The sequence below is a fragment of the Rhinolophus sinicus genome, chromosome 8, assembly GCF_057876585.1.
Source record: "Rhinolophus sinicus isolate RSI-liver-muscle chromosome 8, RSI-T2T, whole genome shotgun sequence".
In the NCBI taxonomy this organism is placed as follows: Eukaryota; Metazoa; Chordata; class Mammalia; order Chiroptera; family Rhinolophidae; genus Rhinolophus; species Rhinolophus sinicus.
This window is the reverse complement of record NC_142508.1, coordinates 39,196,532-39,223,566: the sequence shown is the minus strand read 5'-3', so window position 1 is coordinate 39,223,566 and position 27,035 is coordinate 39,196,532. Positions and strand designations below refer to the sequence as shown.

General features: G+C 55.9%; 1 protein-coding gene across 1 annotated transcript; it reads right to left on the bottom strand.

The window, feature by feature from the left end:
- Nucleotides 1-1,513: 1,513 nt before the first annotated feature.
- On the bottom strand, nt 1,514-26,657 carry NAPA (NSF attachment protein alpha). Its single transcript, XM_019752594.3, has 11 exons — nt 26,421-26,657; nt 15,328-15,407; nt 12,640-12,756; nt 7,560-7,606; nt 6,185-6,262; nt 5,896-5,951; nt 5,720-5,804; nt 4,786-4,890; nt 3,790-3,858; nt 3,302-3,352; nt 1,514-2,239 (listed from the first exon to the last, which is right to left on the bottom strand). Exons 1-11 carry the CDS (start codon nt 26,516-26,518, stop codon nt 2,138-2,140), a joined length of 888 nt encoding a protein of 295 aa, XP_019608153.1. The 5' UTR covers nt 26,519-26,657; the 3' UTR covers nt 1,514-2,137.
- Nucleotides 26,658-27,035: the final 378 nt, after the last annotated feature.

Genomic DNA, 27,035 nt, shown 5'->3' with positions numbered 1-27,035 from the left:
GGTGACGGTCAAATCCCCAGCACCTGAACCACACCAAGCCTGACACAAAGCAAGCATTCAGTAAATGCGGCCACTATGTGCCAGGCCCTTTGCCAAGCATCTGGGACACTGTTACGTAAGAGACATAAAAGGGAAGTTCCCAAAGGCAGATTGGACCTGGAGGGTGAAAAGGAGTGTCAATTTGATTTCTGGATTTGGGGAGTCAAAGCTCCTAGCGGGCAGGGTCTGGCTGTTTAGTACTGTATTCCCAGGGTCTAGACCAGGGCACGACACACAGGTGCTTGGTCAATACTCGCTGAGTGACTAGAATCTGGGGTCTAGTTCTGCCACTTCTGAACGCTTTCTTCAAGCTTCTGCTTCATGGGGTAACCTCTAAACTACATTCACAATGTTTGTTGAGCAAATGAATAAATGAAAGCAGTTATAGGTTGAAAAGGAAATAATTGTCCTGTTTAGTGGTTTCCAACACTAGCTGCACATTTGAATCACCTGTGAAACTTTCAGGAAAAAAAAAAAACCCAAAAGGATGGAGGACCTCAATCAAACCACGACTTATCAGGATGTGACCCAAGCTTGAGTATTTTTAATGATTTTAAGCTTAGTCAGGGTTGAGAATTGCTATTTCAGTCAGATGGCAGAAGCAGATGTTACTCTTCAGCATGTGCCCTAACAGACATCAATAATCAATCTCAGGTCTCAGGAGTCTTAACTGAGCTTGAGGCAGAGCGGGGCATGGTGTCATATAGGCCTCGCTTTTCTGACTCGGTGAACGTGAACCTCTGCTGAATTTCTCTTTCAGACTCTAGGCTGGAGCACCTCTGAGCAGCCTACCGTTTCCCAGGCAGCCCCTTCTCTGCATTATTCCTGCCCCGTTCACTTCCTGACAGTATCCCATCACACTGTGACACTGTCTGCCTTCGGGCACTGAGCCTCCTCCAGCTGTCCCCTACAGCGAGGGGGCCCCAGCCTAGTGCTGGGGTGGAAGCACGTGCACATCAGACAGCTTACCTGACAAGCAGGCCCACATGGTGGAGTGTGGAGGTGGGTGGTTCTTGCCCACCTTTCCCGGGCACAGTGCTTGTCATCTCCTCTCCCACTCTTCATACCCACTCAGTCCTCTACTCTGCCCACCAAAGGCACTTCCTCCCTAGTCCTGTAACTCCCTCCAGGGAAATGTGGACATGGGAGAGGCTGGAAGATTTGGTGGGCCTCTTCCACCCCTTCTTACCCAACAGTTGCAGCCAGCTCTGAGGGATGGCACTACCACCTGTCACCCCAGCTGAGGAAACCAAGGCCCACAGGACATTAGATAACGACAGGTGTTCCTGGACTCCCACCATCTCTGGGGCTCCCTCCCAGACCTCCAACCCAGCCAAGTCTCTGGAAAAGCTGCCCTCCTCTTCCCACAGTGCGCCCAGGGCCCAAAGGGGTGGGGTGGGGGGGACCAGGAAGGACAGGATGGCAGGACTTCAACCCAGAAGGAAGGGGGTAGCAGAGGTGAGGAGGAAGAGACTCATGCGAAGTGTTGTTTTTTATTTTCTTTCTTGGGCCAGCTGCAGCTTCCCACTGCCAAAACCTCAAAGCACTAGGGAGGAGCAGATGTGGGCTGGGTGCGGGACCCTCTGAGCTCCAGGGCCTGGGAGGTCTGGGCTGCAGGAAGCTCCCAGCCCTGGGGGCGCGGGGGGCAGGGGAGGAGCCAACTCCCAGCGGCAAGAGCATATCTCGGGCTGCATGTGCTCAGAGCACAGCTGGGGGACGAAGTGGGGAGACAGAAAATAACCTCACACCTCAGCCAGTAGGGAGATGGGGGCCAGATGCTGACCCCCACCTCCTGGCAGCACCCACAGCAAATAGGTCTGTGTTTTGGGGAGAAGAAGGGCAACTTTGGGGCTTAAATAAATGGGCAGGGGGCAGGGGGTGCAGAGAGAACAGGATGACTGGCCAGCAGGTTCGGCCTCAAGGGCGCCGAAGCAGTGCTGAGCCTGCTGTGGCCTGCGAGACTCCTGGTGGAAGGGAGGGAAGGTCCCGTAGCCAAGGTCTCGCGCCCACCTCTCTCTGGGCTCACACTGATCTTCGTTGGAGGGGCCACTGGGGAGAGCGGACGGGCAGGAAGAGGTGCCAGGGGGCTGGGCAGGACTTAGCGAAGGTCCTCCTCGTCACCCTGGATCGTCTTCTTGACACGAAGCAGCATGGTGGTCAGCCACTGGTCCAGCCGAGAGATGGAATCATACTCCTTCACCTGTGGCACACCAGCAATGGTGACAATGGTGACAGGCGGCAGTCCCACCTGACCCTGGCTCCCTCCCTGCCCCCGATCATGGAGTCCAAGGTCTCTGGTCCCAAGATTCCCTAGATGTGTCCCTGCCAGCCTTGGTCCCTGAGGAGGAACAAGGGGAAACTGCGGGCGACTCCAGGCCGAGCAGCTCCGTTTTGGGTCTTCACTAGCCTGGGCGTAAGGCTTCCTTTGGGGGAAAATAGATTTTTGTAGTTTTAAAAAAAGGATCCAGCTTCCTTGTTTTATGGATGGAGAAACTGAAACCTGAAGATGTGATAAAAGCTTGTCCGCAGTGCCGTGGGGAGAGAAAGGCCAGCGAGAACCCCTGCCCCTGTGCCCTCCACTTCTCCACCGCTCCTTGGATGGGCTTCCTGGCACCCAGCCTGCAGGCCGGGGCCGGAGGGACGACAGGGAGCTGGTCTCTGTCATCATTTAGGTGCCCACACTTCCTAAGGGGCAGGTACCCAGAGAGACACGCTTGACAGACGCAGTCTAGTGGACCGGATCAGGACCTGAGCTGGACACAACTGAATTCCAGAAGGTTCAGTCAGGAAAGGGAGAAACATCACTGTGGGGGTGGATCTGTTGGGGGATTTGTTATTGGAAGGACGGGACCTCCCAATGCCGCCTCTCCTGCCCCCTCCCCTCTTCCTCCTGTCCTCGTGAGGGGAGAGAGGATGACACCATTCATTCTCCTCCCTCTCTGCTCCTCTAGGTCAATTTCAAAGTGCCCTCAGCTGCTCAACCAGGGGATGGGGCTCCAAGTGGCCAGACCCTGCCTTCAGGGGCAGACAGATGTGGGTCTGAACCCAGCCCTGCCCCCAAGGGGTCAAAGACGAGTGTCTTCACCATTGTCGGCCTCAGAGCCCTCATCTCTAAAATGGGGAGTACACTGCCTACACCTCTGCGGCTACTTGTGAGGATTCTGGGGGGACTGGAGAAAGGAATTCACAGCCAGGGGCCAGGGCCACAGATAAAAAGGGTGAAATTCACAGGAGAGCATGTCTGAGAAAGGCAGCCACTCACCGCCTCGGTGTAGTTCTCCACGTTCTGCTCCTCATGGGCGTCTATCAATTTCTGCAAGAAAATGGCAGGCAGGGGTCAGGGGCCCTGGCTGGCCTGAGGCCTGGCTGGGATTAGATCGACACATACGCCATCTGGGGGGGTGAAAATCGGGGGGACTTCCACGCTGAGAAGAAGGAAAGGGCTGTGTTCCAATTCTGCCCACGTCAGAAATCACTCGCAAGCTCATGGACACAGAAGGGGGTGGTGTGAGTGTCACAGCTCAGCCCCTACTAGCTCATTGCTGCTTGAGTCTTGTCTCATCTAGAAAATGGAGACTCAAATGGCAGAAGAGGGAAAACAAAATAAAAACAGAAGACCCTTGAGAACCACTACACAAACCTCGGGATCACACTAACCAGATCCAAGTGTCCAGGGTCCCCACCCTGGCTCGCAGCCACCCACCTCCAAGCCCAGGTGGAAAGGGCGGGGAAAGGGGCCCCAACACTCACTTTCATCAGCTTGCACTCTCGGGAATCAGAGAAAGCAGGGAACAGCTCCTCGTACTTCTGGACAGCAAGCTGCGTGTCACGACGGTGGAAGGAAGATAAAGGGGCTAATAAAGGGGCTGCTGGAGCTTCAGGCCTGGCAGCCGAGGGGATCTGGGGCTGGCTTGGGCCCTGAGTGAACTCTCTGCGCTCCTGCCTCAGCCTCCAGTGTCACCTGGCTCTGGGACTGGTGACACCTCCACGGAGCTGAGCTCAGCACGAGCCTGGCTGCAGAGACAGCTGGGGACGGTAAGGGGATGGCTTCCCAGACAGGGGCACAGTGCTGCACCTGTCCCACCCAGGGTAGGGGGCAAATGACAACTGCCTCATTTGAGTACCTTTTACATGCCAGGCCTGGTGCTGGGCACTTTTCACATTTAACCATCATGAAGACCCAGGGAGGGTCAAATGATGGTGACCTCCATTTTGAAAGTGAGGAAACAGCCAGAGACCCCAGGAAATCCAGCTTCTCCGCCTGGCCATTCCCTGCCCCTCGCCCAGCACTGACCCCTCTCTTGCCAAGAGGCCCTGAGAATGGGTGGGCGGGCACATAGGCTATGGTTCAAATTGTGAGACTGGGCGTCAGAAAGACTTGGAATCTGGGCTATAGTTTACTAGCCATGCGGCCTTGAACAAGGGACTCTGGTCTCGGCCTCAGTGTCATCTGTAAAACGTGTGGCTGTGGTGCTGACCTCACGGGGTGCAGTCAAGATTCAAAATGTGCTCTCATGAACAGCCGGCAAGAGAGTGAGCCAGGAGTTGGAAACTCAAACACTAAGGGGCTGGGCATGTGACATCAGGGACAGAAATGCAGCAATGAGAATAAGTAGCCCGAGGCCTATTATGAGGGTCCAGATGTGAGTGAGGGGCTCACCCTGCTAAGGGCTTGAGAGGGGACTTGTCCTGGCCCTTAGCCAGGGGCAGTTGCTGGCAGGTGGGGCCAGCTCTGGATGGACTCACCTTGGCGTTGAGCATGTCGATGCAGAAGTGGCAGAGGGCCGCCTTGAAGAAGTAGTCCTTGGCGCTGTACTTGAGGAGGGGGCTGTCCATGGCATTGGTCCCTACCTGGGGGCAGCCAGAGGGCCAGGGTCACCACCAGGCACGCGGGGGCCTGCTGGGAGCTTTACAGATGACACTGTTCTCCATGCGAAGCCTTGCTAGCCGGGACCCCAGGGGCAGGAAGGCCAGGGACCAGCCCCGGGGAAGTCAGCAATTGGTGCATGAGTGACCAAGGCCCCAGGCATGATGCGGAGGTGGGTGCTGTCACAGGGCCTCCCAAGGCGCCCGATGATGGGAAGAGGTGGCCCTGCTGTCAGGCCTGACAGGAGGCTGGTACGTCGGTGGGGGGAGGGGTGGCAGGCTGCTGGAACATGAGGCGGTGCCCGCCCACTCTCCTCCAAGGCCAGCTGCCTGCCTTTCTCCTGGCCAGGCGGATCCCACCAGGACAGCCCGGGCCCTGCCCAGCGCTCCCCACAGAGCACGGGGAGCCCGCACAGCCATGAAACGCTTCTTCCCTCCCATCATGGGTGCGGGGCCCTGTTCCCTGACCCCCTCCCGTGGGCTCCTCAGCTGCCTCTCGCCACCCTAGGCTTTGGCAGTCCTTCCTGTCCCCTCCCGATGCTGGTTCTCTGGAGTCAGCCTCGCTCTGGGGTCACGCAGGAAGCTCCTTGTGGGGACTGTGGGATGGGGCCGGCTAGGGTGAGGGTGGTGACACTGCATGGGGTCATGGGTGGAAAAAGCATGCAGCCAAGCCAAGTACAGGGTGAGGGCGAGGGGCTGACAGAGGGAAGTGGAGAGAAAGGGAGGGGGCGATGGCGAGGGTGACAGACAGGGAAGGGGCACTGGTGCACAGGCTGGGGGCAGAGCGCAGGGCCCGGAGCCCCACTGTGCCCACCTGCTCATAGATGTCAACGGCCTTCTGATACTGCTCCAGCTGTGCAGCGTAACTGGCCACCTTCAGCAGACACTTGTTGGCTGAGCTGTGTGGGGTGGAGAGAGAAGAGGGAGGTTGCTGCGGGGTCGCAAGCGCCCAGGGGCTGGGTGGGCAGGAGCGGGCTGGGTCGCGGGTACCTGTTGGATTCCTCGCTTTTGTAGTAGTCTGCAGACTGCTCGTAGTGGGCGATGGCCTGGGGAGACACGGGGCGGGAGGGGGGCAAAGTGGCACCAATGCAGCCTTTGTCACCTGCAGGCCCGGACCTGCCTGGGACAGAGCCAGTGCCCCACTCCCTTTTCCTGGTGCTCAGACACCAGAGGACTCCCCCGAGTGGACAGGACAGAGAGAGGAGCCCCAGTCCCAGAGGACTGGCCGCTGCAGCCCCCCCTGCCGACGCCGGGCAGGCAGGGCCTGATTGCCACTGACCTTCTCAATGTCCACCAGCTCTGTCTCGTAGATCTCAGCGATGGAGATGTGGTGCTTGGCTGCGATCGTGAATCGGCCCTGGGTGGGATATGGGAAGGGGCGGGCTGTGATCAGTGCCCCGCCCCAGTCCCGGAAGCTGGGGCTCCTTCCCCCTCAGCCACACCTGTGAGGTGAGGTGTGCAGAAGAGGGTAGAGAGAGGCGGAGGGCCCAGGGCTTAGGGTGAGGCTGTAGGGTGAGAGGCCCGGGTCAGAGTGCCGCCCTGATTCAGCGACCTTGGGCCCCCACTTCCATCCTGTCCACTGGCACACAGGTGGACGGGGTGGCACCAGAGACAGTGTGTGCAGAGGTACATGGCAGGGGCCCCGGCCCGAGGAAGCATTCGACAGGTGGCCTGGAGAGGCTGCCGAAGGACCAGCCCAGGGTCACCTGGTAAAAGCCCTGGAGAAACTGGGGCTAAGGGCACAAGTGTCCCCACTGCCCAACGGACAGCCTCCCTCCCCTCTGAGGCCTCCAGCTCCCAGAGAGGCTGAGCACCCTCTACCTGCCTGCAGCCAGTTGGGGCCCAGGAGCCTGGCCTGCTGCTCTGCACACGGGGGCGAGTTCATGGCCACCCCCATGCTGAGGGCGGCAAGAAAGGGCCAGGCCCTGGACTCAGCCAGGCCTCGCTGTGGGTCTCAGCCACTCCTGTTTGTAGGTTGCGTCCCTAAGGTCAGTTACATTGCTTATTTGGCCCCCTCTCCTGACTGACAAACGGGCCAACAACAGTCCCCACCTCACAGGGCTGTTGTAGGAGGACGAAACCACTCGGATGAGTGTCTGGGTCACTAAATGGCAGCTGCTGTCACTGTCATACCACATGTTCCCATGGCCTGACCCGGCAGGGGGCAGGACCTGTTCCTGCCTGGGAGAGGGCGCTGGTAAGACAGAGGTGGAGTGTGAGAGGCAAAAAGTGGAGTCCACAGGAGCCTGGCCCCACTCTAGCCCCGGCTCCCTGGCCTCTGGCCAGCAGCCACTTCTCTGGGCCTCTTCTGTCCATGGGGATGCTCCCGGGGGGGGGGGGGGCAGGAGCTGAGCCCACTCTGGACATGGCCACCAACCCCCTGCCCTGCCACGAGCTGGTAATCAAATAGATACTGGCGGGGAAGGCTGGGTAAGGGGAAAAGCACACCCCTCCCCAATAACTGCCAAGGTCTACAATGACGGCCTGTGGGGAGGAGGCTGGAAACAGGACCTAGGAAGGGGCCTCTGCTGTGCTGGAGCTGCCGCCAGTAGCCAGCCCAGCACAGGTGCCTACCCCTGGCCCCACACCCCTCCCAGACTGTTCTTGGTTCACCTGAAGGTGGGCCAGGAGGGGGACAGCACACAGTGACTTACCATGTCTGTGTAGATCTCGATTGCTCTCATCAAACAGTTAATGGCCTCTGGGGAGAGAAATAGGGAGGCGGGGAGGAGTGAGAAACTGAAGTCATTTTAGCGGAAGCTGGGAGAGGGGGATGCAGGCGGCCTATGGCGAGATCAATCTGCTCAGAGTTGCCAGGGTTACGCTCCCGAGCTCTCTCAGGATGGGGGGGGGGGATGGTGAAGCCCAGGAAATGTGGTCTGACTCATTTATTCTGCAGACTGACATGCTGGGCACACGGTGACTGCCGTGGCTCTGCCCTCTCCCTCGAGCTGCCACAATGCCACCACCTTCCCAGTAACCCCAGGGACAGGACACAGCTGGTGCCGGGTCAGGCTGATGGCCAGACTCCCACAGGGGTTTTGAGTCACATCTTCAAGGCCCTACCCTCAAGGACAGAGCTGCTAGGAAAGGTGGGGCCAGAGGCGGCCAAGCCTGATACCTGAGAAATACCCAGGTCCCGCCTGGGCTGCCACCCTTTCACTGCAGGACCCTGAATGAACCATGTCACCTGCACCTGTCTGGCCTCCATCTATGGCAGGAGGGGGCTGGAAGCCGTGATTCTGAGGCACCACCACTCTCTTGCCCCCATTTCAGTATTCAGCAGCACCTTCTGTGCCCTCCTTAACCTGGCACTGATACCCACCAGCTCCTCAAACCACAGGTTTCACCAATGAAACAGACACACCAGGCTGGCACTGGAGAGGAAGAATTGGGCTACCTTTGTTGTACTATCTCTTGCAAGATTTTAAATTTGGGAATAGCTTTTTTCTTTTGACAAGTTATTTGGAGGAAAGTGAGAAGCATGAGTGGGAGGCATTTTCTAGCTGACAGAGATGAGCTCTTGGGAGGTTTCTTTCTTTCTTTTTTTTAAAAACACATCTCAGTAGGAAAGGGTGCGGGGAGGTGTTTGAAGGGGAAGGACAGAGAGCCTGGACAGACCACGGGACAGGGATCTGAGCTGGGCCGAGGCTGAAAGTTCATCCTGCAGTCCAGGGCATTCGAAAGGCTCCTGGTCTGCCACCAGGGTCTCCAGTCAGCCGGGCCCACGGGGCCAAGATGCTACAAAGACGTATAAGGTCTGGCACCTGCTCTCAAAGGGCTTATGGTCTCACTACCCAGGGAGACATCTGAACGGAGGCTCTTAGTGCTGGGCTGGGCTTCCAGGGAGTCCACAAGCCCCCACCCCCAATTTACATGCAAAATGTGTGTGTCTGTACTATTCTGGGGGTGAGGGGGTCTGGAGGTTTTGTCCAATTCTGAAAGGCCTCTGGGAACCCCAAATAGATTCAGAGAATGTACACCACTCAGTCCAAGTTCTGAAGTTGACAGCTAGAAGCCTGAGGCACTGGGGAAGAGGAAAGGGAGGCGAAAGGAGACAGAGGAGGACAGGGAGAGAACACAACAAAAATTACAGTCTGCGTGACTTACACACACACACACACACACACACACACACACACACACACACACTCTGTAACAGCATTTCTGGAAGTAACGGATGAGCTAGCAGCTGGTTGCCACGCGGGTTGCAACACCGTGATGAGGACGATAAGGAGTAGGGCAGCTAGGTAGCAGTGAGCGGGCTCTGCTCATCCCACCCCTGCTCCATCCTGCACCCCAGGACGTGGATGTGACCAGCAGGACCCTGCAACTCACCCACACCCTCTCCCGGACCGCCCGGAGTGTCCCACAGGGCACCTGCAGGCTGAGGTGGCAAGATTGCTCCCAGTGAGCTTCGCAGCTGGGAAAGGGAGAGGCTGGAGTTCCCCTGGCAGGACAGGTTCCCCTGCAGCTGCCACCCAGGGCCTGCTGGTCTTGGCACTGGCATTGGAGTGATGCCAGCAAGGTGGCCCTGCAGTGTCAGGGTGGGCGGAAGGCTTACCCCCTGGGCAGGAACACGGATTCACAGGGTTAAGTCCCCTTCATGCCTGCCCTTCCCTCCGGGACAGCTGTCCCTGAAAGCAGCAGGCCACCAGCTGACACCCCAGCAAGAGTGCTAGTGGACAAGCCTGGCTACAAGTGGCTTACATGGTCACGAGGACCCCCGGGATGAGTGGCCAGCGCACCCCTGGATAAGCACAGCAAAACTCACTCCTCCCGTCTCCCTATCCACCCACAGAAAGCTGGAGCTGGAAAGGGACGCTGGGAATGATCCAGGCTAGGAGGGGGGAGGGGGGCTGAGGCCCAGAAAGGGGAAGGTGCTGGCTTAGGGAGACAGGGAGTCTGCAAACCAGGGCCCTCAACCCGCACCCGGACTCCAGCTGCCTCCACCCCCTTCCACCCTGCTGCTGCGGTCTCTTTCTCATCACACCCGGACCTGGCCCGTCTCCTTGTAAAACAGGCAAATCGCAGAACCCACAGAAGTGGAGTGGATTAAAGGAAGATGCTGTGGGCTTGGTACACAGTAGGCATCCAATAAATGGCAGTGGGGGGAAGGATATCGGGGGGAGGGCAAGTGGGGGCCTGGCCACCTCCCTGGGCTGGGTGCACAGGCACGTACGAACCCCTGGACCCAGCCATGAGGTAGGCAGGGTAAGAGGCCTTCCTGGCCTGACTGCCCAGAGCGGCGGACAGTGGCTGGGAAACTGGGGAACCACTGACAGCCCTGGGCATCACTCCCCACCCCCACCCCCCAGCCACCAAGGCAGCAACAGGCCACCCCTGGCCCACACTGAGGGCAGACTCCACAGAGGGAGAGAGCGATGACAGGAACGAAATCCTTTCCTTCCGCCCTGGCCGGCCCTGGCAGGCCTGAGGTACAGGCGTGGCACCAGCTGCCTCTGGAGGGCAAATCCCTCCCTCCACGGCTCCTGCAGGAAGTGCTGACACAGGAGAGGCCTTTGAGGCAGGTGAAGTGAGCAGCAGAGCCGCAGGGAGCTGGCCACCTGTGTGGGGAAACTGGGCAGGCTTCCAAATCAGCCCTCCAGCTCTGTTTCACGAGGCATGTGCCATGGGGCGGAGGCTCCGAGCCCAGGCCAGGCCCCCACTGGATGGCAGCCGGGAGCTGGCCCTCACTGTATGTTTATCACACGCCAGGTGCCACCCTGGGCATGTCTGCCCCTTATCTCACATGTGGTCTCTGTGTTACCAGACCAGGAAATGAAGATCCAACAGATTAAGCGACCTGCCCGAAATCACAGGAGAGCAGGCTGCTCCGGACCTGTCACTCGGATGCAAATGTGGCCTCTTCCTGACCCTGGGCTGGAATGGTCCCCAACTGTGACGGGGTTGGCAGTGATGAGGCAGTGGTGCTGGGATGCCGCTCCAATGCCCCTCCTTGCTCAGCACCAGGCACCTTATTTGGGCTCCAGCCAAGGTACTCACACTCAGCTCTGCCCAAATCAGGCTCTCCTCTGCTCCACTGCCCCTCTTGTCCCCCCGTAAATTTCCCCCCACCCCAAATCCATCCCCTCCAGCCTCAGCTCCCAGGGCAGAGAACTGTGCTCGATGACCCCTGGAGAAACCAAGCTGGCCTCTGTGCCCCACGAGGGGACTGTCACCACATCTAACTACTGCTGCTCTCCCACTGGCCTGGGATACCTCTGCAATCCCCTGTGCTTCCTAAGGCCAGCCAGGCCCCAGGCCACACAAGACACACCCTGCTGACCCTTGCAGAAGGCTGAGAAAACTCCGATCAAAAGCCAGGAAGGACATGACATCACAGTGCCAGGTGGCACCTGTCCATGGGAAGCGCTGGGGTCGTTTAAAGAGCAACTGGCGCTGTGCACATGTCGCGCAGCCTGCACTCAGCTCTCACGCTACAAACAAGTTCTTCCAGTCACTCTGGAGCAGCAGCTGAGGTCATAGATGCTAGGATGGCATCTCCATGTCAACCAGTTCCCCAGGGAGCAGGAGGAAGGCTGGAGGCAAGGGAGGGTCTCGGTGGGGGACACACAGACTTCCCTGGGTGACTTCCCAGGGTTGCCTGGGTCATCACCACGTCCCCCACATGGCCCAGCACTCAGCTTTGTGCCGGGAGTGACAATGGCCCACCCAGTCACAAGGCCTCCCCTCGGGAACTGCTGGGCCTAAGCCTGCCACGTGACCACTTAGGTCAACATCTGTGAGACACCCAGTGGCCGAGGGGCAACCAGTCAAGTCTGGGGACAGAGAAAAGCTAGTTGGTCTACATAGAGATCAAATCCTGGGAACTCAATGTCCCCAGTCGTGATAATGGACCCGCCAGCAATCTCCCAGTGCTGGTGTATGAACCTCACAGAGTCCTCTGAGCACCGTTGCCAACTGTCCCCTCTTGGGGAGGATAGGCTTTTATTCCAAGATCAGGCATCTTTTAAAAACAATGTCATGTCTTCCCTGTTCTCGTAAGAGAGGAGAGTGACAATGGGTGGTCATTAAAAAAAAGCCTTGGCTTGCTACAATGTCAAGTTACCAACCTATGCCTGGCACCAAGATCAAAAAAGTAAATAAAAATTCCAGCTCCATGAAATTGAAAGTCTGGTACCCACTGGGCTGTGCTTCCATTTCCAGATGAGCCCAGTGGGACAAAACGGTTTTCTCAGGATGAGTTAGCCCTAAACAGGGCCCCTGTCCCCAGCATGCTCTCATTTGAAGAAACTTGTTCTCTCGGGCTGTGTTCCCCTGGTGGTGGTGGTGGGGAGGGGGTGGGAGGAAGCCAGGTCAGGGTAACTTCCTCTCCCTTTTCGGCAGCGACTCCTACCTGGCTGGTGTTAGAAGCCCTCCCACCCCCTCTGCATGTTAATTCTGACAACAGAACAGATTTTCCTCTCCCCTTGGCATGCAGTGGGTCTGAAATGTAACTCCCACTCCCAAATGCTCCCAGGCTCCGGGGGGGGGGGGGGGGGATGATCAGCTGCACACACAAGTAGAAGGGGGGAGGCGGAGGCTTGGAGCGGGATGCAAATGCCAACCGGAAGGGAGCCAATTCTGAAATGAAAGCGTGAGAGCCTCCTGCCAGCCTATCGCGTGTTGGCCACTGGAGAAAACCAGAGCCCTAAGGGAACCTGAGCACTTCTCTGGAGAGTGGTCGCTGGTGCTCTGGGCAGCCAGCCCCAGTGGCCCATAGGCCCTCACCTTGGGGGTCGGCTTTCTTGAACGCGTTGCCGGCATCCACAAAGCAGGTGGCCGCATCGTGCTTGTTCTGGAGCTGCAGGTGCAGCTGGGCTGCCTGGCAGAAAGCATTTCCGGCACCTGGAACAGAAAAGAGTGATCCTGGCCTGAGTAGGGCCCCACGCTTTGTAAGCCACACAGACACTGTCCTGGGAGGGGGGCGAGTGCTCCAGAATTCGGAGAGTCCCCAAGGGAGGAAGAGACTGGCCTGGGTGAGCAGAGGTCTTGGCCTAGACCTCAGGCCTCCGGACCCTGGCGGTGCCCCTGGGGATCCTTGAACCACAGGGCTGGGAACCACCGCTCACAGGCAGAGTGCAGGCTGAATCGTGGGGTGCGGTGGGGAGGAGGTGTCAGGGAAGAGGGGCAATCGAGATGCAACTCTGCCACACCTCCCACTGACTCCCCCTTTCCAAGTCCGGTTTCTTTCCCCCATGACTCCCAGCTCTTCCTGCCCAACTCCCCTGACTCCTCTGCCTCTGTCCCTGTTCTAGTCCCACATGCAGAGTCACTGCGGGTTATGTGTGCAAAGCACTACAGTGATCATGAAGCACATGGGGGTGTGTGTGGGGGGGTGTCTGCTCACTCCAGGAGCTTCACGGCCAGAAAGGGAAACAGGATGTGGACACCAAGAACTTGAGTCCATGGGGACAAGTGCCCAGGGGCAGAGGGCAGTGGGGACAACACCTGAAGCCCAGTCTGTCCTGTGCTCAACTGCACTGTCACTTCCATGGGTCCTAAGCCCTTCTAGTCACGTGTCTCGTCTCCTCAACTGCAGAAGACAGTGGGGTCTCTCGTCTCCCAGGGGTGGGGGGGGGCTGTGCTAACTGGGATCTCCGCTGCCACCTCCAGCCCCGTGCTGAGGCCACTTCCCTATATTCTCCTCCAGCGGAGTCCAAATCCCAGAATTCCTGAGCTGGAAGAAGACAAGAGGCCCCCGTCCTGCAACTTTACAGCAGCAGCACAGACTAAGCTGCCCAGGGTTTCACTACCATGTTTGCCCGAAAATAAGTCCTACCCGGAAAATAAGGCCGAGCATGACTTTTCTGGATGACATCCCCTGAACATAAGCCCTAATGCGTCTTTTGGAGCAAAAATTAATATAAGAGCCGGTCTTATTTTGGGGGAAACACGGTATATACAATTTATTATTTTTAAGGCCTCCAAACCTCAGTGCAAAATTTCCGGAAAAGGTCCTATCACCAGGAAAAAAATTTTTTTTAAAAAGGGCCTAGGACTTTTGTTTGAATAGTTGGGGCAGGAGGTTTACAAACTTTAGGGGGAAAGCGACATCCATGTGATAGACAAGTAAATCCTCCATTTTTAAAAGCACTTTCTAAGCTGGGGAGCATACAAATGCAGAGCATCTGGCTTTGTGCTCAGAATAGCCTGCGAGCGCCAAAGGCTCGGAAACGACATCACCGGTTTACCCTGTGCCTCTCACGCTGCCTCCACAGCCCTGCGCAGCTTTCATCTCCTTCCTGGTCAGAAAGCTCCTCTCGGGGTTCCAGACAGTCTTCGCTTGATTTCCCTGATCCAGTTTTGCTGACACTTGAAGTTATATTATGAAATCCGCTCCCCCCCGGGCTCAATGAGCTGACTTTCCAACACTCTCCTCCAGGTCCTCAGGCAGCTCCCACCGGGGCTCCTGCCTCTCTGACCTCAAGGAGCCCCACCCCCCGCCCACCCTCTCTTCCATGGGTGCCAACCAAGGCCCAGCCTTGGGGAGCCCGACCATAACTCAGGGCCAACTCAGAAGGGCCATGACTCGGATGACACTCCGCCCACTGACATGGTTAGTGGGTGACCTCTTCCAGCTGGAGGCCCTTCCGGCATTATATGACACCGCGCTGCCACCACATTCACCGAGGACAGTCATGACTGCCCTCGTGGTGATGTCTGATCTCCGTGAATCTACACTACAGCCCTTCGGGGTCAGGACTACAACTGTCGCTGTGGGACTGGCGAGGAAACAGATGGGAAGAGGCCAAGCACCTTCCCCAGGGTCACGTGGCCAGTCTAAGCTGTGGCACAAACCCGTCACTCTGGCTCCAAAGGTCACGAAGCAACATAGGGGCAGGTTAAACATCAGGCTCTGGAGTCAGAGCTCTGGTTTCTGAATTCTGTTCTGTCACTTATCGTTGTGGCACCTTGGGCAAGAGGCTGAGCCAACCCTCAGTTTCCGAATCTATAAAATGGGGAAATTAATGAATAGTACTGACGCTTGCAGGGTTGCCGGGATGATTCGATTAAATAGTGCACGCTTGGTGCTTTGCACAGGGCTCAGTAAATGGTAACTGTGATTAATATTATCACTGGAACCACCTGAATGTTCCCCCAGCCCAGAATTCAGACTCTGGTGGAAGCAGTAAGGAGAAACCCTTCAAAGAGCTCATCAATCCACATGGGCTACCTGGATTCAATAATCTGTCCTCCTCGTGTACGTCCTCTCTTCAAAGCCCTGCGATGCCAGTTGTAAAATAACCCAGTGGGCCCCAGGACCAGAAGGCAGGCTGATGGGTTTGTGATGCTAGAGAAGGCAGAACAAGAGAAGGAGCTGCAAGGCTAACCTAACCTCCCAGCCAGGCCTTGGGGACTGGAAGCTGAGGGGAAAGAGGAGAAAGGGGCAGAGGCGCTCTGGCAGAGATCACCTACCACTCCAGTTTTTGGCCATTTTGAACATGTTTGCTGCTCTGGCGTAGATTTCGCATGCTTCCTCTATTTTGGATGAGCCTCTGGGGAAAAAAGGAAAGAGAAAAAAGGATAAGGAAATCCAGTCTGGTATCAAGGACAAAAAGCAGGCAGAGACAGTGGCAACGTGCCCCTGTGCCCACTCCCATGACTGCAGTGAAGCCAGCTTCCCAAGTCCAGCTGTAGCCCAGGCCTCTACTCTGGGCTCTCAAGAGAGACAGAGTCGGTGGCACCCCCCTGCCCCACAAAGGCAGCCTAGGCCCTCCCTGTGGGGTGGCCTTGGACCTCCCCAGAGCCCTGTCTTTGACAGCCACTTCCACTTCCTGCCAGGGCTGCTCCCAGGCTCCCTACAAGTCCCTTTCCCCAAGAGACTGCAAAGCATTGTGGGGGGAGAGCCCAGCTCTGGACGCCTCGTCCCTTCCCCAAAGCCTTAATCCTGTGCCCTGCACACTGCAGTTGTTCAGAGAAGACCTCTCAACCCTCCAAGTGTGTCATTACCAATTTAGGACTGGGCATATATTACAATACAGACACACAGAGACATACGAAAGTTCCCATTTGTGTTAAAACAAAAAAAGAGGGGAAGAAAGGAAACATACCTGTTTATGTAAACATAGAATATTTCTGGAAAAATACACAAAAAACTAGTTGCAGCATTTTTCCCTAAGGTGGGTGGCGGCTGTAGAACTGGGGACCAGGGGTGAGAAACAGACTGACACCCCTCGTTTGTACTGTCTGAAATTTTTTAATCACCTGCATATTTTACCTATTCAAGAAATATGTAATACATATATATATGTATATGTATATATATTAGGATTTATATTGGGTCCTCTGGTGCAGCAATGAATTACATTTCCAGCAATTTACCCTCAGAAACTAATCAGACAGCTACAGGGATATTCAGCACAGCAATATTTAAAGCAAAACAACCCTCAGAAACTTACTGTGCAATAGTAGGGGCCTGGGAAATATGGACAAGTATTTTTTCTTTTTTTTTTTTTTTTAATGAAGAACACAGTGCCACAGTGCTTGGGACAGTGTTTGGGCAGCTTTGCCCTGCCTTCTCGCCCTCTAAGCAGGGCATCCAAACCTCTCTCTGAATTGGGGGACCGTTCATTAGTATCTCACCCGTAAGTCCGTCCACCTCCAATAATCCAACCAAGCTTAGCCCATGAGCTCTGTGGCCTCTGTAACTGTTCAAACCCACAAACCCAGTAGAATAAAACTCGTACACACAGGATTCCCCTGAATGGAGTTCAGATTCTTTCTTTACTGACATCAACCAGTGTTTTGTGTTGAAAGAAGAGAAAGGGGGTATTTTCTTTTTCTGTTTTTTCCCCCCATTTTAAAAATTAATTCCAGGTAGACACAGCAGCATAATACACATTTAAACCCCTCATAAAGTGATAACCTACCTTCCAAGCTGTTACCCCTCTGACAACTTTATAGCCGTTACAATACCATCGCCTATCTTCCCTACGTTGTACCCCACACCCCGTGACTACATACACCTGCATATTGAGTTATAGTCGACATTCAGTATTACCTTACTTCAGTTTCAGGTGTATAGCGCATTGGTCAGGCGTCTACAGTCTATGACGCGATCCCTGAGAAAGGGGTATTTTCTAGTTCAAAGCCACACCAATAACCTTCACTGTTGCACCCCTCACCCATGCCAACTGGCCCTGGAAACGCGCCACACCAGCCGCAGCTGGCAAGGGCTTCCAGTGTGATTCTGGGGGCTGTGTTCAGAGCACGCCTTCACTGCACGGCTAGTGCCATCGGTCTGCTTTGCCCATTCTTTTGAATCACTGAGGGGCTATAACAGTAACCGAACCAGAGCCCACGGCCACTCCCCCTGGAGATACCACTCAGCAGGTCTGGGGGGGTGGGGGGCCTAGAATCGGGATTTTTAACAACGGCCCCATGACTAAGAGGATCAGGAGAGTGTGGGGAGGGAAAAGCTGACTTAGACCCATGGCTCGGCAAGCAGCCACCAGTGAACCGGCCCAGGTCAGGTGAGGTAAGTCGGCTGGGAACGGAATCCTGGCCTCCTGAACCAGAATCGCAGCAGGTAAGGTTCTTCTTTAGATGAAAGTCTACCCTCCGCCTTCTGGGACTGCAGTGACACTGCCCTCTGCCCCTCAGCTGTCCCCAGGAAGTGGCCCTGAGCAATGTGTTCTTCCCACACTCATCCCCAGACCTCACCCCAGCTGGCCCCACATATCTTGGGCCTGAAGGCCCTGTTTGGAGGACCTCAGAGCCCACTCCTGGCCTTGGAGAGGTGAGGTACTTTCACAAGCTTCTGGCAAAAGAAATTTCAGAAGCTGCAACCAGGCTGCACCCCCCCCCCCCCCACACACACACACATCCCGACCTTCTCTGCAATGCTCTCTTCAAGGAGACAAACAACTTCACAGACCGAAATCACAGGTCTGCCCACCCCATGGACCCCCTAGCACACCCTTCCCTTCTTTGTGGGTGCAATTAAATCCTATCCAGACCTAGACATTCTCTGAAAAAGCTCCGGCTCCTGGACGAGCAGAAGTGCCCCGTCCCACTGAGAGGTCCAGAGCCGAGTGACCAGCACTGAGCAGCGCCAGCACGTGCTGGGTTGTTGCAGCTCAGTGGGACAGAGTGGACACACGACACAAAGCCTGTCAACTGCTGGGCTGAAACTCTATGATCCCAGACTAAGCTGGGCCAACCCTGCACTGGGTGCGTGATTCCCAGCGGGGTGGAAAAGCCAGAGGGATCATGCGTGCTCAGGCCCCTAGGCCTGCCTCCTCTTTGCTTCCAACAGTCGGGTCCTGGTCCTTCCCACCGGGCAGACAGGGGGATCCCTGGAGACGCTGTTCACAGAGCCATTTATTCATCCAGGGAACAAATATCTGAGCATTTATGCTGTGCCAGGCACTGGACATAATAGCAGTAAACAAAGAAGGACCTGGTCCTCCGTAAACAGGAAATCAGCAAAACAATGTCAGAGTGATGACGCACTAGAGGGACTTGGGGAGGAAGGGCTTCTTTGAATGGGCAAGTCAGGGATGTGCGATTTGAGCCTAGTCTCCAGTGATGACTAAGGAGACATCCATGAATAGAGAGAAGAGCATGCAACACGGCAGTCACAGCATGTGCAAAGGCCCGGAGACAAAAACAAGCTTGGCCAATTCAAGGAAGAGAAGTGGGCGAGGACGGCTGTGGTGCAGGGAGTGGTAGGGAGTGAGGCTGGAGAGGCAGGCAGGGGACCCCCATGCTGCATGGAGGCCAAGAGAAGGGCTTAGGCCCTATTCTAATGCAACAGGAGGGTTTCTGGCAGGACAGTGACCGGAAGGAAGAAGTTCCCAGCTCCACTGCTCTATCACGCTGTCTCCGCACACAGTAAATCTGCACGGTTTACTACAGGAGTTCTCTCCCCAGTCAGGTCAGCTCGTGTCACTCATCTAAGTGTGGCCTCCATGACAAAAACTGCAAACTCCCGGAGGGACAGAAACCAGGTCTTCTCCCTCTTCTCCTAGCACAAGATCCAGAAAAGCTAGCTGGGCCTGCCTCTTCTGAAGAACCCGGGGAGCAACACATGCGACAGCTGACTGTCCCTCCCCCATGGACCTCCCCCAAGCTGCCTCTGCTTGGCTCTTACATCCCACGGCTCTGAGCCATGCCTGGAATAGAGGGAACTGGTTTGGGCCGGCCCGGAGCAGGGCTGACTATAATTACCGGCTCAGCTCTGCTTTCTCCCCCCTCCCAAGGCGGAGGAAGCAGTCTCAGGTCTCCCAGGCGCGGCCACCAACCTCCAACGACTGCCATATGGAGAGGAGCGGGCAGTGCCAGGAACGCACAGCCGGCCTGGTGGGATCCTGGCCAGGGAGGGTGTGCAGGGCAGAGTCCCAGCTTCCCTCCCTCCTTCTTCCAACCCTGGGCACTTCCTGGCTCCCCCCAACAGGCCACCCACCCCACCTGCAGTTTCCTAAGGACTTCAGAAGGCAGGGCATATGGAGCAAATCCCATTTTGGATCCTGGACACTCCCTGGCTCTCCTGGCCCTCAGTGGTGCCACAGCCAACAGCCCTCAGCCCTCCCCTGACACGTAAGGCCCTGGGCGGGAAGAAAGGGCCCACGCACCTGCCCTGCCCTTGCCTTCTCCCATCACTACGCAGCCGCGTTACTCTCTAGAATAGCTAACGGTGGCCTGCCAGGCACTCTGGCTGAAGGGGCACCCAGCTCCTCACAACAAACCGTGGGCTACTTACAAAGGTATTTACGAGCCCTCCTGCTTTACAGAGGAGGAAGCTGTCAGGAAGTGCAGGGTTTGAAAGGTGACTTGGCCCTGGGGATCCAGTCTTGCCCTTGCCTCTGCCTCACCCCGTGATCTGGGAGGCTTCCTTCCCCATGTCTAAGAGTCTTCTGGAAAACAAGGAGACAAGGTCCCGGCCTGCTCTCACCTCTCCAGCAGATTAAGCAGCCAACGCTGCTCGGGTTTCCCTCATCTGCCAAGTAGACTGCTCTCTGCAGGAGCCTGGCTGAGCAGCCTCCCCATACCGAGCCCTGGCCCACCATACGTGCTGCAGGCAGAAGGAACATTCGAGAACATAAAGGTCCAGCCGGCACGGGGAGCAGGCGGCCAACAGCCTGGCTCCTCCGCTGACTGTGCTGAACTGTCTGAGTCGCAGGGTGATGCTCCGGCATCTCCTCCCACATCACCTGCAAATGCTGGGCACTCACTACACCCCAGCTCTGCAGAGCCCGGCAGGGCTTGGGCCCCCATGGTGAGCACACAGGCCCCAGCGCGGACAAAAGAATAAAGCTTTGCACACTAACTGCCCAGCTCTGAAGCTTCCACAGGACACTCTCACATGCCTGTATGGGCAGGGGGCAGACAGAGAATGGACGTGCGGCCCGGGAGACCTGGGCTGTAATCCTCTCAGCACTTTGCTAACTGTGCGACCTTGGCCTAGCAGGCCCTGAGCCTCAGTTTCTTTGTCTGTCAAATGGAAACAACGAACCCGACCTGGGAGGAGTCTTTGTGAGCATGAGAAATAACCTAAGCACAGCGCGCAGCAGCACGGGGCAGGCGCTCGAACGGTTGCTCTTAGACGAAGGAGGAGAAACACACTCCGAAGGCTGCCAGCCACCTGGCAGTGGGATTTCTCAAGTTGCTGGGGGCAGTGGCAAAATCGCAGACTGTAGACGCACAGGCCTGCATTCCCGAGCCGGCTCATGGCTCACCAGCCTCGGTTTCCTCATCTGCACCTGGGGATAAAGACTCCACATGTGGCAGAGCTGCTGGAAGCCTGAGGTAGCAGCAGGAGAGCCAGAGCCACACAGCAGGCGCTTAGCACACAAGAGCATCGCCCTTACTAGGCGCGTAGAGAGGAGATTCTAGAAATGCTTACCAACTTCAACATCTCTGCGTGGGCTTCCCGCCCCCACCCCCAGATTAGCTAAGTGCCACCCTCGTCTGGTTTCCACAGAGCCCTGGGCCTCACCCGTCACCACAGTCACCACAGGCTACCGCCCTCCTGACTGAGCGCAAAGGCCGGGGACACACTTGCCACAGGGCCTATACCGAGGCCCTCTGCACCCCAATAGGATTACTTCATCCCAGCCAAAGACCCGAATGTTTCCTTTTCTTGAAAGATGTTTCTTCAAGACCCAGTAGTTTCATCCCAAACAGGGGCCTCTGTCTGACCAGGCAGCACAGTCCCATCCAGTAAGAAAGGCAAAACCCTCGGACTGCAGCGAAATGACGGCCAAGTTACCCAGAAACCTTGGGTCCCCCCAGGAAAGACTCTGCTCGGAGACTAGACAAGGAAAGCCAAGTTTTCAGTGGTGGGTCTTGGCAGCTGGCAGGGCACTGTGAACCGCCTCGATGCCCACTGGAACTGGTGCCAGGGGTTTCTGAGTGCTCTGTGGGTGGAGGCGGTCTGGAAGCAAAGCCGGAAGCTGTCGTTCCCACACCAGGCTCAGGTAGGGTCCCAGGTGGTCCTGTATGGGGGACAGCCACCCCGACCTTGGCAGCTAGTCTTGCCTCAGGAAAGCGGGCCTCTAGGGCTCCTGGGACTGCTGGTGCCTACAGGTGGTTCAAACAGGACTGACTGTCAACATCTGATCTTTAGGGACATGCTGTTTGTACTGCATTTCCCTGAAAATAAGACCTAGCCGGACAATCAGCTCTAATGCGTCTTTTGGAGCAAAAATTAATATCAGACTGGATCTTATATTATATTATATTAGACCTGGTCTTATATTATAGTAAAATAAGACCGGGTCTTATATTAAATTTTGCTCCAAAAGTTGCATTAGAGCTGATGGTCCGGCTAGGTCTTATTTTCGGGGAAACACGGTAGACAGAACACCCTGTCACCGCTATTTCTCCAGTAACTTCCAATAAGTATACCTAATAGTAATAGTAAGCACTTAATAAGCACTTACCAGGGCCAGACACTGTTCTCACCGCTGTACATGCATAATCCCATTTATTCCTTAGAACAACCCTATAAAGGAGCTATTACTTTGATTTTCATTTCATAGATGAAGAAACTTCCAATACATGTTCCTATCCAGGTGGAAAGAAGTTTTTGTTTTGGATTGGGGAGAGGGAGTAAGGGGGGATGTGAGGGAGAAGGAAAAGCGCCAGGGAACAGAAGCGCCGTAGACTCTGTACAATCTCCAGGGATACAGAAGTCTAGACCCATCTACATCCAGGGAGACAGAGCAGGAAGGAAGAAAAAGTGCCCCCCAGCTGCCTCTCCCCTCTCCTCTTCTGCAGTTTCATTGTGCTTTCCTCAGGAAATCTCCCGTTTTGCTTCCAGAGAAGTTTGGGCAGCCCCCTCCCCAGCCCGGGTGTCTGGGTGCTGGCTGGGGAGTTGGGGGAGGAGGGAGCAGAAGGGAAGGGACAGGGGAGCTGTGATCTAAATGGCTGGTTGGAGGCTGGTGCACCAAAGCCCCCTAGCGTCTGACAGCTGAGCAGAGCAGTAGTGAAAAGCAAGGAAGGTCTTAACATTCAAGGATACGGCTGCACCAGATCCAGCTGGGGCTACTCTGCTCAGCCCTTTCCACATGAGCAGAGGCCTATCCATTTGAGATGTTGACATTGCTGAGGTTCCTGATAGGGGAAGGAGAAGCACAAGGGACGCTGAGCCCCAACACCCCCTTCTTGAAGCCACCAGAGAAAGGTGGGTTGTGAAATGCGGAACACAGGCACCCAGCTCAAGCGGCGAGAGCGAACCTCTGGCTAGACTCCCAGCCCTCAGACAGACAGCTGAGGTCTGGCAGGGCGGTCAGGCGGGGTCTCCCACGGGCACCCCTGCCCTCCGCTCTGGCTTTGTTCACTCCCCTCTCGGTGCCACCTCAACTGCTCTTGGAGCTGGAAGTGGCTGCAGTGAATACACCTGCTCTTTCTTTAAATGTTCGGAGAAAACTGCCACGTGGGCGGGGAGGTAGGAGGAGTTAGCGGGAGGGAGCTCCCTGTGACATCCCGTTTGCCAACATCCTTAGTGCCCAGAGCAAATCAAGCCTCAGGAGAAGCAAGTGGGGTAGTGTGACGGCCAGAGGGCTTTGGGATCAAACAGGCCTGGGTGTGAATACCAATCTCACTTACTGGGGGACTAAGCAACTAGCTCAACTGCTCTAAGTCAGCATTTGTCCACCTCCAGGTAAAGCGCCTGGCTCAGGCCTGACTCAGAGTCCGAGGAAGCACTTCCTAAACTTTATCTGCTAGTATTTCTGTCTCTGTTTTCTCTTCCTCACCCCACCGCTCCCCATACCAGCTGCTGCAGTCCTTCCTAAAAGGCAAATGGGAGTCCTACAGGTCTGACCCTGCTACAGAATGAATGTTCGTGTCCCCCCACAAATTCATGTGTTGAAATCCTAACCTCCAAGGTAATCGTATTAGGAGGCGGGGCCTTTTGGGGGCGATTAGGTCATGAGGGCAGAGCCCTCCCGATTGGGATTTGTGCCTTGATAAAAGAGCCCACCACGCGAAGACACAGTGCAAAGAAGCTGTCTAGGAGGAAGCAGCCACTCCCCAGACACTAAATCTTCCAGTACCATGACCTTGGACTTCCCAGCCTCCAGAACTATGACAAATAAACTTCTGTTGTTGTAAGCACCCTTGTTATGGTATTTTGTTGTAGCAGCCCGAACAGACTAAGACTGACCCCCCTTAAAATCCTCAATGCTCTCCAGCAGCTCCAGCCAAGCCCGTTCTGGAAAGCCGCCCCCCTCCACTGGCCTCGTCCGTGTTGAGCTTCACCTCCCACTTCTGCCCGTTCTAACTTCATGTGGTAACACGGAACTCCCTGTATTAAACCTCACACATCTGGGCCTTCCTCAAGCTGTCCCCTCAGCCTGGAGCAGGGCTCCCCCACCAGAGGGTACCCCCAGAATTCCTGTTCATCCTCCCAGATGGAGCCCTCTCCTCTGGGGAGCCATCCCTGGTCCTTTTGGATCTCGGTTCCCCATCATTCCCTCTATTCCGGGCAGAACCTCCCCTCATACATCTTTGCTTGTACAATTACCTCAGCCTAGAACACCCCCCAGGTCCCCACTCCCCCAGCTCACTCCTCTCCAAGAGCCTTTCTCCAGTTCCGCAGCTTCCTCTCAGCTCAGGAACTTCACACAATCTAGCCCTTAGTTACGGCTGATAATTTTGTTTTACTAGTGTTTGCCTAGTGAGGAAAATTCTTCCTCTATCTCTCGTGGCTCTTCTGCTGGTCTAATAATCAAACTAACATAAGGCGGATTAGCAGGAAAAAAACAAATGAAAGTTTAATAACGTATACCTCCTATATACATGGGAGGGACCCAGGCACAGGAAGTAACTCGCCAAAACGACAGAATCCACCGTTAATACTTTCAGTTAAAGACAAAAGATGTTGGGGGTGGAGAGTCAGTTAAGGGAGGTGACAGGAAAAGCACAGTAACCCAGGGTAAGACTGTTATGCAGATTTCCATCCCTACCCTCTCCACTAGATAGTGAAGGCAGGCCAGGTACACTGAGGGAGACCCCTTACTAATATAAATATTCTTTACAAAGGGTAACTTCTACTTGGTTTTCCCACGTCTGCTATTCCTTAAAATTAACCAGCCTAAAATAATCAATATCCCAAAGAGGCATATTTTGGGCTGGCAAACTCTGCTTCCCCTCACGTGCCTTCCCAACCAGGTGGGACGTGTCTCAGGGATTGACTTAGCTGCTCCCTCCCAGCACAGATGAACAACAGTACAGATCCTCAGTCCAAAGGAACCAGACACCAAAAGCCACCAGGAAAACTACTGGCCAGAAACTGAGCTCTTGGCCCCACCCCAAAACACTGCATTTGACCTCCTCCCCTCCTGAAAGAAGAAACACACCCACTCTCAGCTCTCAGCCTCTACAACAAAACAGTTCTCACCTAATCAATAATACAATCTGTCTGCCCGGAGGTTTCTCCACATCAGGCAATTGTCAGCCAAGGTATTCAGGTTCTCTTGTTAAACATTATCCAACTTCAAATAACAATGGGCCCTCCGGTCATTTCTTATGGTTCTCCTAACACCTCGCTCCCAGTCCCCAGGCCTTCCTTTGGGCAGACTCTTCCCGTGTCTGCCTCTCTCAGTTCCCAGCCTCCTACCCGACCTCCACCACAGTTCTTCCTAACTCTACAAACCCACTGTCCCTCTGCAGTGCTCAGTCCCCAGGACATCACAACCCTCCCTGTCCTCCCTGGCTGTCTTCCTTTTCTTCCACCCAGAGCCTGGAGCCCCACCTCCTAACCTGACTAAGTCCCAGGGAACAAGAGCCCCTTCCCCACTCCCTTCCCCACTCTTCTCTCCTCATCACACTCAGCCTCTCCTTCCTCTAACCCCTTCCAGACCTCTCCCCTCAGGCTCCCACCTTGATCCCCACAGCCCCAAACAGGTTCCAAACCTGTTTCCCTCCTGGAAGTAACACTGCTGATAGCTAACACTCTCAGAGTGTCTCCCTGTGCCAGGCTCAATTCTAGCATTCTTATTCAATACTAGTAGCAAACTTCTGAAGTAAGTTTTACTCGCCACCCCCTTTAACAGGGAAATTACCCAAGCTCATTAAGTGACAGAGCCACACTTCAAACGCCAGCTGTTGACACTCCGAAGCCATGAAGAATCCTCTAACAATGGTCATCAGAACAACTTTTATGAGCTAACCCGAATTTCATGTGCAATGTCTACCACTTTGTAGACCAACCCCCTTCAGGCCGCTCCCACCGCCTGATCGTTACTCAGTGGTCACACAGCCGGCCTCCAGCCCCGTTTGGTTTCCTCATCTCTCTATTTTATCCTGTCTCCTAAGCCAAGCCAGCATCACTCATTCCCCCCCCCCCCACATTTGTCTCCAGCCTCTGAGCCTAGAGCTGCTCATTCTAACTCCATTATCCCAGGATTCCTCTGCTCAGAGCCCACAGGAGTATAAGGTCCCCCTACACTAGTCACCTTTAACCACGGTCACACTCACCCCAGGCACCTCACACACCGCACACTTGAACTTATCACTTTCAGGATCACCTGAGCCCTAACCCCCCATCACCCAGAGTTCACGAGAATCCACTGCCACAGGCTTTGGAAAGGTCAATCACTCGGTCAGGTATCCTCGGGCCCAGGTCCGATCTTGCCAGTCTGGGATTCTTCAGACAGAGTCTTCGAGAGCTCCACAAGGCTTCTGGACCCGCCTGCTCTCCGAGGCTCCCTCAATCCCCTCAGGCCGGTACCCTTCACGGTCTCGGACCACACTCCCTAGGCCCAGCTTCTCCTCCGGCCCCTTGGCCCTTCTTCAGCCTTGCTGCCCTTCCCGCGTCTTGATGGTGTCGCCACGGCCTGGGAGTTCTCAGACCAGGACGCTTCCGCCATCTGAGACTCTCTCCTCAAACCGTGTTGCCTCAGCCTGTGTCCCCTCTGCTGCTTTAGATAATGGCATCTCATCCCGGAATCCCCTCCGTCCTTTAGGCTCGAGCCCTTAGTCCCGACCCAGCCGCTTCAGGCCATGACTCCTTCCTCCCCTCAGCCTAGGTCACTGCCGACCCTCGGTGCGGTTCTTACCCAAAGAGGCCCGAGAAGAAAGACTGCGAGTTTTTCACTTTGCGCTCGGCCTCGGCCAGCAGCGCCATCGCCTCCGCTTCCTTCCCAGAGGTGTCCATAGTGGCCGCAAAGGTAGTCAGCAAACTGCCCGACCCAGGCCCTTGCAGGACTCAGCCGGGGCCGGGCTGCCGTACACAGGTCGGGGGAGCTTAGTGGGCTGTGTTGACGTCGCACCGGCGCGCGCCTCCTGCGGCCCGGAACCATGTGATTATCTCTGGCCAATCAGCGGCCTCGTAGGGCAGTGCGCGCCCCGCCGGCCACACCCCTGCCAGCCGCCGGCTCGCCGCCCGGTGACTCACAACCTCCAATCGGCGACCTGATGCTTCAACGCCTGCGCATACATCTGCCTTCCGCACCCCACTTGCTTCCTGTTGCTCCGAACGATATCTTACGTAATTCTGTATAAGCCAATCGCAGTCCCCACCGTCAAAGACGCACCCCCGAGGAGCTAGCTTTCTGGATTCTCCTCCACCAATCAGCAGCCCCCCTACTCTGGCCGTCCCTCCCTACGGAACTTGGACCCTAGTCAGCTGACCGCTGACTCTCACGTGACAGCACCCTGTCTGTGTCGGAAGA